This window comes from Podarcis filfolensis (assembly GCF_964270895.1).
Source record: "Podarcis filfolensis genome assembly, chromosome: 8".
Lineage (NCBI taxonomy): Eukaryota > Metazoa > Chordata > Lepidosauria > Squamata > Lacertidae > Podarcis > Podarcis filfolensis.
In genome coordinates this window covers 27,093,777-27,106,620 of record NC_139611.1, presented here as the reverse complement: position 1 = coordinate 27,106,620, position 12,844 = coordinate 27,093,777, and the positions used below count along the sequence as shown (strand labels likewise).

Genomic DNA, 12,844 nt, shown 5'->3' with positions numbered 1-12,844 from the left:
GAGTCCCTTCCAACTCTACAATTCTATGATTCTGTGTACCTATGCTTATTGTATGAAAGGGCCAATCCTTTGGACTTGACTGACTTAACACCAGACTTCCTTCTCGTGCAGCACAGCTCCATGATCTGTTGCAGCTGAAGCAGGAGAACAGCTACCTGACAACCATCACCAAGCAGATCGCCCCTTATGTCCACTCCATCGCCAAAGTAAAGGAGCGGCTGGAGCCCAGGTGAGGAAGCTGCTGCTTTCCTGCTCCGCTCCCAGATCCTGCACAAGTTTGCCTTCAAAAACCTCCATTGCCTTATCTCCAGAGGGGAGGATTGAAACCGATAGATTCAAGTGACAAGGAATTAAACATTAATTTGACTAAACATTAGGAAGCCATTCAGCAGTGACAGGGACAACCTTGGAAGGTGGTGGAATCTCCTTCATTGGAAGTTTTAAAAGCAGAGGTTGGATGGCCATCTGCCAGGGGTGCTTGAGCTGCGATACCTGCATTGCGGATGGTTGGAATAAATGACTTGGCCCCTGAATTGTAAATCCCCATTGTGCTTCTTAAAACACCCATAGCTGAAGGAATATGTAGTCTGGCAGAGGGATGATCAAGCCTTGTGACTCTCTGAGGGAGGAGGGACCCTCTGTCCTCCAGAAATCTCTTTTGCTCCAACCCTGTCAAGGTGGATGGCTTTAATCAGTAGGTATTTGTGGTACAGCTCTTGAGTCAGCTTCCCCCATGCCAAAGCCCCCAACTCAACCCAAATATCCCTTCAGGTTACAGGACACAAAGGAGGAGAGGAATGGCCAGCCAGAGAGCTTGCTGAAAATATACGATGAGAGCCCAGAGGCTGCTGACATCCAGCACAGGTATCTGATCCATTTCAGGTAGCAAAGCATTTTGGTTCTATGTTGATGCCACAATACCGGAGGAGCAAAAAGGTAAATATTCAATCTGATGTTTTCCAAGTGGCCACTCCTCAGGGGATACAGATTAACTAAGTGACCTGGTCATCAGCCATCAGTGTTCGCTTGGGAGGGAAAATACTTGATCTAAGAGGCTGGTTTCAAAGGGAAGCACTAGCAGTTTCATGCTTCAGTGTTAGAGACAAATTCATGGAAGAGAGGGCTATCAAGGGCTACTAGTCATGATGGCTACACTCTGCCTCCACAGCTGGAGGCAGCAATGCTTCTGAATACCAGTTGCTAGAAGCCACAGGAGGGGAGAGGGCTCTTAGATTCAGATCCCGCTTGCAGGATTCCCACTGGGGCACCTGGTTGGCGACTGTGAGAACAGGATGCTGGACTAGATGGGCCATTGGTCTAGGCCAGAATTCCTCAAACTCGGCCCTCCATATGTTTTTGGCCTACAACTCCCATGACCCTTAGCTAGCAGGACCAGTGGTCAGGGATGATGGGAATTGTAGTCTCAAAACATCTGGAGGGCCAAGTTTGAGGAAGCCTGGTCTAGCAAACTCTTCTAAAGTTCTTATAGCCTTGCTATACTAAAGGCTGCCTTGTCCAGAATCCTATGCCCAGTAACATCCATCCAGATGCTTCTGCAAATTCTACAAGCTGGTTCCCCAGAAACTGGTAGACTGCGCAAGAACAGAGAGGTTCCATTAACCTGTCAGAGCTACTAGCCTAAGATAGGGCTATCCTCCAGCAGTTTACTTAATTAAAAAAAGCTTGGCATTTATTTAGTGATTGAAAAGCTAGGGCTTGTTATGATTTCCTAGACCATTCCTTCCACCCACTGTTATTTTTCTCTTCTATCTGAGGCCTGATTTGTGCAGTGGCCTTGAGGAACGAGAAGGAGCCTCGGAGCCCAAAGCAGAAAGCCAGATTCTCAGCCCAGCCGCAGAGGACCCCCTGCTGAAATCAAAAGAATATTACAGGAGCAAGCAGAAAGGCCGACCTGAGAGTCCCCCGCAGCCACCAGGACCTCGCAAGTCAGCCAAGGAGGCAGATCAGGAAACAGAGCTTCTCCTGTGCTGAACCTGCACTCGCAGTCTTTCTGAACAAAAATGTTCATGTATGGCATAGCAGACTCTTTTCAGTGTGGTGTGTGCTCAGAAAACCATATATATTCTGCACTAAGATAATCCTGATTCTGCAATCCCTAAAACATGCAAAACAGAAGGATTTATTTTGCGTTACTCTGCAGGGCTTCTTTGTTGTTGGCACTTCCGGAGCCCAGGAAGGTGCAGGCTTGTTAAGAAACAATGGAGGGTGCAGCAGTGGAAATCTTAATTCCTCCAGCTTCTGACAAGTATTGCCGGTGTTCTTTCAGCCGTGCCTCCCACATCAACGTCTAGACAGGCACTGGCTTCTCAAACAGCTCCAAACTGAGTGAGTGAGTCTGGGCTTCTCTGAGAAAAGCAAAATCCTCCTATGACTACCAAGTGTGTGGATTTTCTGCACCTGCCTGGAACTGCAGGTTTTTCTTATTTTACCATGCAACTGAGAGGCATAAAATGTTGCTATGCAAAACCAGCATCTCCTATTATTCAGCTACACCCTTAAAAGCCAGTTCTCTAGATACAGCCATATCCACTAGCACACTAGAGGTTGGGGCATCCTTGGATCCTGAGAAAAACATTCATTCAGCACTTCTTCTGTATGGCTTAAAGTACCTGTGTGCAGAAGAGGCCTGCCCACTGTCTCTCTCTGCATGATCCCCCGTTTTAGCCTTGCTTATTTCCTGTGAGCCTCTCCTGGGGTCTAGCAATCTTGACATGTCTCCTGAGCAGATGTGGGGACCCGCCTGCTGTTGCTGAACTACAGATCCCATCAGCCCAAGGAAACACAGCCCTTGGCCAGGGTGCATGGAGTTGTAGTTCAGAAACCTCTAGAGAGCCCCCAGCTGTTCTGGGACAGTGTGGTTAGATGATCCAATCCCTCCAGACAGAGCAGAATTACCTTCAGATGAGCTCACCTGTTGCACCTCTGCAGCAGTCACTGATGTAGGCTGGCCTCGTTCCAAGGAGGTAACTCGCTCTCTGAAACAGGGACCTCCAAATGCTGCTGGACTCCCCACTCACACAGTCATCCCCGATGTGTGTCGAAGTTTAATTCGGGGGTGGAGGACATTCCTCTTATATTGCAAGGCCAGGAAACACTCACTTAGATGCAAACGTTTTCCTTGCCTTTAACGCTTATGGATTTTATTAAGCAACCTTCACAAAATGGATCCCATATGCTCAGTATGATAATTAAGGATGTGTATTTGTGCTATTAGAATTGGGGTGCGTGTGGAAAAAAACATACCTGTTTTCTGTTTGAAGACAGATGGCCCTGATGCAGTGCCTACTGGCATGATGGCTAGGGTTGATGGGAATTGGGAGTCCAACATCTGGAGGGTTGCAGGTTCCTAACACCTGCCGAAATGGTTTTAAAATAAGAGGGCCCCTTCCTTGTCCACCAGGAATTATGGGGTTATTCCCATTCATGCATTATGAGGGGGAGACTAGAGTGCAAATCCCCGCTTGGCGACCTTGGGCCGGTCATCAGCTCTCACCTACCCTACCTCACAAGGTTGTTGTGAGGCTTATATTATGGGCTACATACACCACCTTGAGCTTATTGGAGGAATGGTGGGGTTGTCAATGCAATAAATAAATATGATCTAAGAAAGGGGCGCTGTCAACATCTGGAAAAGAATAGAGACTTAAAAATATTTTATTATTATTCTTTTAAAAATACAAGAGAACAGAACTGATCCTCTGTTTGGCTGGTTGCCAGCCGACTGCTCCAAAGGGACTGGAAAGTAAACAACTGCCTCTCAGCTTCCGAGGTAACAAAGCAAAAAACAGCATGATTAATTTTCAGAGGGAATCTCAGGATATTCTCCTGGCAACACAAACTGGCTAGTTACCAGGGCAGCCGGGGGAGGGGGAGGGGAGAGGGGGAGGCAGACCTGTGTGTATACCATGATTTCTATAAAAATGATGCTAGGATTATACATCCAAAATTCGTTCTAATAAAAGCTGTATTCCACAATCCATACAAATTACACTGATTTGATTAAATGTGCATACTTTTTTAAAAAAATGCTTCTGCATATTACAGATATTGCCTGCATATTACAGATATGGACATGTATTTTGACCGAGGAGGGCCTACAGGTCTGAAGTAGGAACATAGGGTGAGACCTGATACTGCTTCAGATCTCTGGATCCATCTACCTCAGTACCGTCTACACTGACTGGCAGCGGCAATCCAAGGTTTCAGGCAGGGGACAGTCCCCAACTGGGGACTGAATATGGGGCCTCCTGAATGCAAAGCACAGAGCTACCCCTCAGCTGCAGCCCCTTCCGTACAAAGCAGGGTTTGCAAACTACACACATGCTATGCAGGGAATTCAAATCTCATCCAACTAAGTGCAGACCCATTGAAATGCATGGACCTTAGACATGCCCATTCATCTCAGTGGATCCACTCTCTGTAAGACAGATCAGAATCTGACCCTTGAAAACCTTAGCAACTTTCTAGATTTTGAAATTCAACCAGACATACCCTTCCTCCACCATGCAAGCTCATTTTGCAGCCACAAGGACTAGAAACTTTTATTTATTAAAACTAATTTTATTGGGGAAACTGATTTCTGCAACCGATACCCCATCTCATGGCGTATATGAACCGTATATGAATCTTCTTCCCCATCAGAGCAAGCAAGTATTGGGCAACATGGGTCAATGGACTTACTCAACATAAGGAAGAAGCTTCAGTTTTATGTTGCAGTAGGTCAACTGTGCAACAGGTTCCCCCACCAAGCTGTACTATGACATTTGCACAAAGCCAACCAAGGGACTCTCAATTGCCACCTGATAGTTCACAAGCAACAGAACAGATTTTTTCAGATTCTGCTTGATTCTTAACGAGCCACCGAGGAAACAAATCACCCTGAAGCTCCAAGTCATGAGTTGTGTCTCTCCATCACACGCCTAAAATTAACTCAGCCATGCTCCCAGATTAAAGAATTAAGGTCAACAGAAGCTCTTGGGCAATCCAGTCTATAAAGGCAAGGTCTGAGCTCCTACCTAACTCTGAACAGCAGGGGAATTATTGACCAGAAATTTCCAATGCTAAAAGCAGATTCTACAGGTACAATGGGAAATAGGGGAAACTATGTAGACTGTCTTAATTTATACAGAGGTGTAGAATCCAGCTTTTCCTAAGCACAGAATTGTTTTGGACCTATTTTTGCAGTATGTTTCTCTCTTAAGTGCACCTGCCTCATTTTCTCCCCCCCCAAAAAATGTGCCCCAAGTAAAGAAGCACAAAAGCCTGCTCACCCCTCTGTAAAACAAGAATGTCACAGAGTGAAAGAGAAATTAAAGCTGCTTGCTTGAGATTTTGGCCGTTTTGCATTTACAAATCAAAGAAAGTGGAGACAGATGACAGCTTAAGGAATCATCCTTGCTGGGTACACACAGAATGATAACTGGATGGCAACTGGTCCCCCAAAACGACAGAAATGCCATTTCTGCCAGTCTTGGCCGCAGTTTGCAAGCGTCTTATTTCCCATCTTCATTATAAATAGATCAGTAGAAACAGAAACACATTAAACTTCTCTTTGGTATATTAAAATGGAAAAGTGTGCAGTGAGAAACTTTTTAAAAAGGCAGCCAGGGAGAGGGGGAGGGCGCGAGGGAAGTCTCTCCCAGTCAGTCATGTGCATCCTGCTTAATATATATTGCCAAAGTAATACTTGTTCAGTATGCAAAGTCAAAAGCAACCATCCCCTTGCACTTTGTAGAAACAGAATTTGAACTTTTGCTACACAAGCAGAATTCTGGTGGGAGGAGAGGTGGTCAGTATCAAAAATGTGGAATGAAGACAAAGGTTGTGAGGCTGAGCAGTAGGAGTGAGACAGGACCGCTCAACCAGGAGGGACGTCAAAATGGCCGTGAAAGAAACAGGAGACCACAACATTTAGGTGCAAAGACTTCTCTTTTTTTCGTTCGTTTCTGAGGTGTATTGCAAGCCTGGTTTGGAAAAAGGGCAAAGGGAAGGGAGATCTCTTTGCCTGTGTTGTTAATCTTGACAGTAGTCATGCATTTTAAGATAGAACCAGAGGGCCTGGATGCTGCAAACAGACCCTACCCCCTGCCAGCCCAGCCTTGGGAGTGCTTAGGAGATCAGGCCCAGAGGTTAAAGCTGTGCTGCGCTTGCCCTTTGGTGGGACGGAGTATGTGGGGAGGGAGAAGAACTGGAAGGGCTGGGCCCCTTTGCTTTAAAAAAGAAAAGAAAAACTTTCGACTAGAGAGGTGAGTTTCTATCCAAACCCCTTCCAGGGAGCAATAGTGGTTACTCAAAGGGCGAGCTTGTCATTGAAATCTGCTTTGGTGCACTTTGCTCCATCAAAGCTGCAAGAGGCAGAGCAAAGAAAATTGTTTTGCTTTCAAAGTCGGCCTTGAGGATTCAGTGCAGCTCTGATCATCCAGGCAGTCCCTTCTGCCGCTTACGTCAAGGGAGGGCATCTATTTTTGCCTAAGGTATGGAGCTTCCGCCCAGCCCTTCACAAACCTCCAGGAAACTCACTAGGTATTAAAACTGACCGCTACTGTACCGGCACGGCACGAATGTCACCGTCGTTCTTCTGCACAGGCCAGGCCAAGCGGCCCCTGGAGCCAGGAGCTCCCACGTTCTGCTCAATGCCGGCCCCGGGGTCTTCATAGTTCTGCTTTCACGCCTCTGATGAACGGCAAGCCTGTAGGGACCCTCCTCTTGTAGGCCAGGTACTCTTCCCCAAAGAAATGGATCAGTGTCATCTCCTCCTCTTCTATCCGCTCCCGGAAGAAGCGCCAGGATGCCAGCGTGTAGCCCACCATGCAGATTGGATTGCACAGCAATACCTGAAACAAGGAATGCAGGAGAATGGCTGCCAGGAGCATGAAAACTGGAAAGCTCAAGAGACTCGAAGGTTACATTCACACCCTATGTTTAAAGCGTTCTGATACCACTTTAAATGACCCTGGCTTCTTTCCCCAAAGGGTTTTGGGAGCTGAAGTTTGTTAAAGGTGCCAAGAGTGGTTAGGAGACCCCTATTCCCCTCCCAGAACTACAACTCCCAGAGTTTCCTGCAACAAGGGATTGACTGTTAAACCACTCTGAAAACTGGAAGGTTGAATTCATGAATTAAACGCTATCACACATTCCTCTTAATATCTCAAGTAGCCTAGGGTACCCCCTCCACCCACCGAAAGAGCCAAAATATTACAAGATGCACTAAGCTGTGCAACAGTACCTGGGTCCCAATACTCCAGTAAAACCATCCGACGTACGATGGGTGACGAAACCAGCCATAAACACCTCTGGTCACAAGAGTGTGGGTCTCCGATTTTTCATTCTGAACAATGTGGTTGAAGTTGGAGCCAGCTGTGAGCATGGCAGCCTTCCTCAGACAGTCCCCGAAAACCACCATGAGCAGCCCTGCCGAACTCAGCCAAGTGATCTGCTTCATCTCTGCAAATGAGCAAGCGCAGGTTGCAAAATGGTGCGACTCTGGTAAGAGTTGCAGCTGCACCGGTCAGAAGGGGAAAGAAGGCACTCGGTGCTTGTAACAAATGGATTAACTTCACAAAAGTACATTCTTCACAAGGGACCAGGGCAAACAGCTAACTGGAGCTGGGTTTTGGTTTTCTTTTGGACCAAAAATGACTGACAGAAGTCTGTGCCAGCAGGTGGGCTACAACAAAGGTTTGTGGGCTAGTTAACTTCTGTGGAGACCCATCTGCAAACTTCACAATTCGATGTACAAAAGAAGCAGAATGCAGAGATTAAAGCCAAACTCCCATAAACACTCGTTGATAACAGTGATCTCCTCCCCTTCACACTGTCATTTAAAACAAAAAAGGACCTTAATGTCAGAGCATGCTTCGTTCGTTCTTCCACCCTGTTATCAGCATTTTCAGGCGTGTATTAGTAACTGAGGGCCAGGAGGGTGCAATGAATAAAGCACTCTCAGCCACCACCGAAGGGCTGTTGTTATAGCTAAAAATGCGAGTTGTGAAGTCTCTGGTTCAAGGTGGTAATAAGCTGAGTAGGTGGCCTTCACAAAAGGAGTGCTGCTTACTCAGCCTCTGTACCTGCAATAGTAGGATAGCAACCCCGGCCTAACTTAGAAGCTTTCTGAGATAATGCATGCAAAGCCCCTTGACACTCAAAGGCCAAGTCCTACACCTTGTTTCAGCATACCAAGTTCTTATTTATTTAAAGTATTTATGACCTGCCTTTGTACCCAGAGGTCCCAGAGAAAGAATACATGGCCTAAGCACCAACAGTTTAAAAAAGAAGATAAAAACAGCATGTAGCAAAATACAGACTTCAGTTACAAACCACCAGCAGCAATGGAGATTCAAGCACCCAATATATACTTCTTCCCTCCCCAAAAGCTTGGGCAAAGAGGAGTGTCTTCACCTGTTGCTTAAACAAGTATCAGTGTTGTGGTGAAACACACCTTCAAAGGGGAGATCATTTTCAAGGTGAGGGGTCAATATCACCCCAATTAGTTCAGGTTGGGGAGAGAAACAGCTTCGTTTTCAGACCTGCCTCCAAGTCCATGTTTCTGGGTCTCCCATTAGAATGATTGAGTTTTTCTGTTTCACTTGCATAAGAACTCAATAGTTACTGACCTGGGCAAATGAATTTTTCCACGGTGAACTCAACCCAGGATGAGACTGCAGCTAGGTTGTATTCAAAGCTGTGGTTGATCAAGAAGGAATCCAAGGAGAGACTTCTGGGGTTGTTAACAGCTGTCACCAAGTATTCAGAGTAATGGAAGAAGGAAAGCGAACACATATACCTGGAAGAGCAACCAGGGACTTAGCAAAACCCTCATGTTTCAGCTTCCTGGGTTTTAACTCTAGGTTTGCTCTTCTGAAGAGCTGTAAACTGGGCTGCTCAACACACCAGCTGCTTAATCTCCAATGATGTTTTAAAAACAATATTACAAGGGTGGGCTCATTCTCTGGATGGTTCCTTTTCCAGGAAGCATGCAGACTCAAATATAGCATCATTCACGTCACTCAGTGCAGGTGTCCTAAAACAGTGAGAAGAACTTGTACACATCTATATATATATATATATATATATATATTACAGAGCAGATGCCTAAGTCTCACATCCACCTCAAACTAAGAACCATCAGTTATTCAGACATTCCCCTCCAGGTGTCTGCTTTTGTCCCCTGGCAAGCAGCTAGGATTTCCTGAGTACAGAAGGCAGGGGAGAAAAGGGGCTCCAAAAAATGGATTCAGAAACAATGCATTAAGTAGTATTTGTCTCCTATGGCAGGCTCTCCTAGTGCCCCTAAGAGGATCAAGACCAGCCAAACAGAGGTGAGTGCAGGTCCCAGGAGTCTCCAGGAACAAAAGAGCTGTCCCCCAGAGCCCAGTTTTCTTTTCAGAAACCTAAAGTGCTGCCAAACCCAAAGTCTTACCATCCAAAATGCTTCCACGTAGATTGTCCGAAGCTGAGCAATAAACCACACCCGAATGCAAAGCCCAAGAAGCAGGCACGGATGGCAATCTACAAGGCAAGAAAAGGCAGTCAGAAACTCACCTGCCCATCAGCCAGAGGGGGGGCAACCCCACATACTCCTACCCCACAAGTCACCAGTTCTGAAGCCAAATCCTAAGGCAGTCCTATCTCTCCAGCACACCATGGGAGGGATTGACAACAGGAAACCCCTGGGTGGAAATATGCCTATCCTGTCCACCACTCCAAACTCCCTTCATCCTCCCCAACCACTGGTGATATTGGAAGTTCGAGCCAAAAAACATATGGAAGTCTGCAGGTTCCCCTTCTTCTCTATAGCTTATTTGTCTACAATAACATTTATGAGAAAAAGATATATGAGATCTATCGGGGACGGCTTTGCATCCTAATCTTCTAGTGCAACCTTATTTCAAATAGGGGTAAGGGCTTGAGGTTTCCTCTTCAAACTTTTCCTACTTATCCTACGGCACGACATTAAGATCTAACACAACGCTGAAGACTTTTAAGAGACCAGCCGCAGCAAAAATGACTGTGGGCTTGACAAAGTAGGTGCCAGGCTAAAACAAGTCACGCCACAACAGACAAGTAAGAGCCTGGCAGGATGAGGCCAATGGCCCATCTAGTCCAGCATCCTGTTCTCACAGTGGCCATCCGGAGGCCTCCGGGGAAACCACAAGTAGAAGATGAGTGAAACAGCCCTGTGTGCAGCAACTGAGGAATAACGGAGGCTGATTCTGGCTAGCAGCCAGTGACAGCCTTGTCTTGCATGATTTTGCCTAATCCTCTTTTAAAGCCATCCAAGTTCGTGGCCATCACTGCCTCCCACCATGGGAGGGAGTTTCATAGTTTACCTATGCGCTGTGTGAAGAAGTCCTCTCCTTCATCTGTCCTGAAAACTCCAACATTCAGCTTCATCAATGTCCACAAGTTAATGTGAGAGAGTAAGAAAAGCTTTTCTCTATTCCGTGCATAATTCTATCAGCTTTTATCATTTTATCTTACTTGTCTTTTTGCTAAACGAAAAGGTCCTAAGTTCCGAATGCAGCAACTTTTTCTGATAGGCAAGTCACTTCTCCCCTTTGATCCTCTGGTTGCCCTTCTCTAAACCTTTTCCAGAAATTTCCTTTCTGAGGTGGGGCAACCAGAACTGTGCACAGTTTTGCACATGGAATCACGCCATAGATTTGCATAACGACATTATGATTTCAGCAGCTTTGGCTTTATGTTCTTGACGAAGCAAGTGCCAGCCTAGGACAAGTAAACAAGCCCAGTTGTCAGAGTGCTGCAAAACGCCTCACAGGAATGGACTGCTTCAGTGGTTAAAGCACTCTGTGCTTGCGCAGGGACATACTTGCCCCATGATTCAGCCCTAAGCACTGGCATCAGAAGAAGATAGAAAGCCATTCAGCAGAGCTGACATATCTGGGTCAGGAGCAGAAAAGGAAACTCATTAAGGAGACAGCCACACCCCTCCTCAAGCAGAGAAGGGAGTAGCCTTTGATGTAAAAATTGGGGTTTGCCTTTTGCTGTCCAACTCCCCATGGGACTCTGAGTCCCCTAAGCCCATGATCGGTCAGAGAAGAATGGATGGAGGCAGGATCCAGTGGAAAGCAAGGCAGATATATATATTTTTCTGTTGCAACAGAGATCCCTCCCCTCCTTCCATGATGGGAGGGACCCTGAACAAAAGAGTGCAGGAGCCTTTAAAGACGTTTGACGTTGCCCAACCCCCTTAGCCAAAGACCACTCCCAAATCATCATACATGCATCATAGGAGGCAGTCGACATCAGAAATCCAGTTTTCCAGGATACCCGATAATGGTCGCTGATTGCATTACTTGGGAAGCCTGGCCATTTTTGTGATGGTTAATACTTTAGTTCCTGAATCCAGGTCACAGGCTCACCCTATTCATACACAAATATGCCCCCTATAAGACAAGAAGGCTTTCCCCATTTACTTCCCTTACTGCAGAGGAATATTTGAAGTCATTGGGAGAGTCAACATGGCTTCAGGATTGCTCTCCTGCACTATTTCAGACACATGGATTATTTATACAGTGGTACCTCGGGTACCTTGGGGACGCGGGTGGCACTGTGGGTAAAACCTCAGTGCCTAGGGCTTGCCGATCGTATGGTCGGCGGTTCGAATCCCCGCGGCAGGGTGAGCTCCCGTCTTTCGGTCCCAGCTCCTGCCCACCTAGCAGTTTGAAAGGACCCCTAAGTGCAAGTAGATAAATAGGTACCACTTTATAGCGGGAAGGTAAACAGCGTTTCCGTGTGCTGCGCTGGTGCTGGCTCGCCAGAGCAGCTTCGTCACGCTGCCCACGTGACCTGGAAGTGTCTCCGGACAGTGCTGGCCCCCGGCCTCTTAAGTGAGATGGGCGCACAACCCTAGAGTCGGACACGACTGGCGCGTACGGGCAGGGGTACCTTTACCTTTACCTCGGGTTAAGTACTTAATTCGTTCCGGAGGTCCATTCTTAAACTGAACCTGTTCTTAACCTGAAGCACCACTTGAGCTAATGGGGCCTCCTGCTGCCGCCGTGCCGCCGCTGCACGATTTCTGTTCTCATCCTGAAGCAAAGGTCTTAACCTGAGGTACTATTTCTGGGTTAGCGGAATCTGTAACCTGAAGCGCATGTAACCTGAAGCGCATGTAACCCGAGGTACCACTGTATTTAGATATGCATGCATCTATGAATATTTTTCTATTTTTAAGACCTTAGAATTCTTTTAGAATTCCACATCCCTGGGCGTGTCTAACCAAGTTATAGCAAAGAGGGGTATGGCCACGCCCTTCCCAGCCAGAAGTGGGCGGACTTGCACTAACCACGCCCACGAGCTCGCGAATCCCTCCGCCGAGGGGCGGGGCTTCGTGTGGACACGCCCTCCCCGCCCTTACCTGGTACATGCCCCCCGGAGCGCGACCCCAGGCCAGTAGGAGGGCGGCGTTGACTCCGGCCACATGAAGGGCCAGCGCGGCGCGGCCTTGGAAGCCCAGCCCGGAGAGCAGCGCCGGCGGAGGTGCCGACAGCAGCAGCGGCACGGCCGCCACGGAGCTTCCCAGCACGAAGGCCGTCAGGCTGGTCCGTGCCTCGCGTCCCCTTCGCCCGCCGACGCCCGCCTTCCCCTCAGCGCCGGCCATGATGGACCGGCGGCCGGAGCCAAGCCCCGCTCTCGCGAGGCCTCGCCCCCCCAATTCTCGCGAGACAACTCCGCGGAGGCGGGGCGTAGACTCTGGCATCTCAGCACAGGACGGCGGCGAGACCTCGCGAGATTTATTGAAACCGGCCCAGGGGGGCGTGTCCGCCTCGATAGGGCGGGTGACCATAGAGATAAGAAAGGT

General features: G+C 47.7%; 3 protein-coding genes across 5 annotated transcripts in view; 1 reads left to right on the top strand and 2 right to left on the bottom strand.

Moving 5' to 3' along the window:
- RNF207 (ring finger protein 207) overlaps window positions 1–4,036 on the top strand; it is a 25,085-nt gene extending 21,049 nt beyond the window's left edge. For both annotated transcript variants that reach the window (XM_083628686.1, XM_083628685.1), the window contains exons 16-18: window positions 112–229; window positions 772–864; window positions 1,776–4,036. In XM_083628686.1, the coding sequence (XP_083484812.1) occupies window positions 112–229; window positions 772–864; window positions 1,776–1,992 (428 nt within the window). In that variant the 3' untranslated portion in view covers window positions 1,993–4,036. The remainder of the gene's footprint in view (window positions 1–111; window positions 230–771; window positions 865–1,775) is intronic.
- Window positions 3,660–12,844, bottom strand: ICMT (isoprenylcysteine carboxyl methyltransferase). Its single transcript, XM_083628885.1, has 5 exons — window positions 12,401–12,844; window positions 9,440–9,528; window positions 8,634–8,803; window positions 7,247–7,464; window positions 3,660–6,854 (listed from the first exon to the last, which is right to left on the bottom strand). Exons 1-5 carry the CDS (start codon window positions 12,827–12,829, stop codon window positions 6,672–6,674), a joined length of 1,089 nt encoding a protein of 362 aa, XP_083485011.1. The 5' UTR covers window positions 12,830–12,844; the 3' UTR covers window positions 3,660–6,671.
- Window positions 12,049–12,844, bottom strand: part of GPR153 (G protein-coupled receptor 153) — a 60,345-nt gene continuing 59,549 nt past the window's right edge. Inside the window, exon 7 of one of the 2 annotated variants that reach the window (XR_014551629.1) lies at window positions 12,049–12,143. The gene's annotated coding sequence lies outside the window, so the exon portion shown is untranslated. The remainder of the gene's footprint in view (window positions 12,144–12,844) is intronic. The other variant, XR_014551630.1, reaches the window with a different exon arrangement.

Coding starts and splice junctions, on each gene's coding strand:
- ICMT (XM_083628885.1), bottom strand. CDS start 12,829: ATGGTCACCCGCCCTATCGAGGCGGACACGCCCCCCTGGGCCGGTTTC. Junction 8,804..9,439: donor ACGTGGAAGCATTTTGGATG/GTAAGACTTTGG, acceptor TTGCTCTTCCAG/GTATATGTGTTCGCTTTCCT. Junction 7,465..8,633: donor GGAAAAATTCATTTGCCCAG/GTCAGTAACTAT, acceptor GCTCATTTGCAG/AGATGAAGCAGATCACTTGG.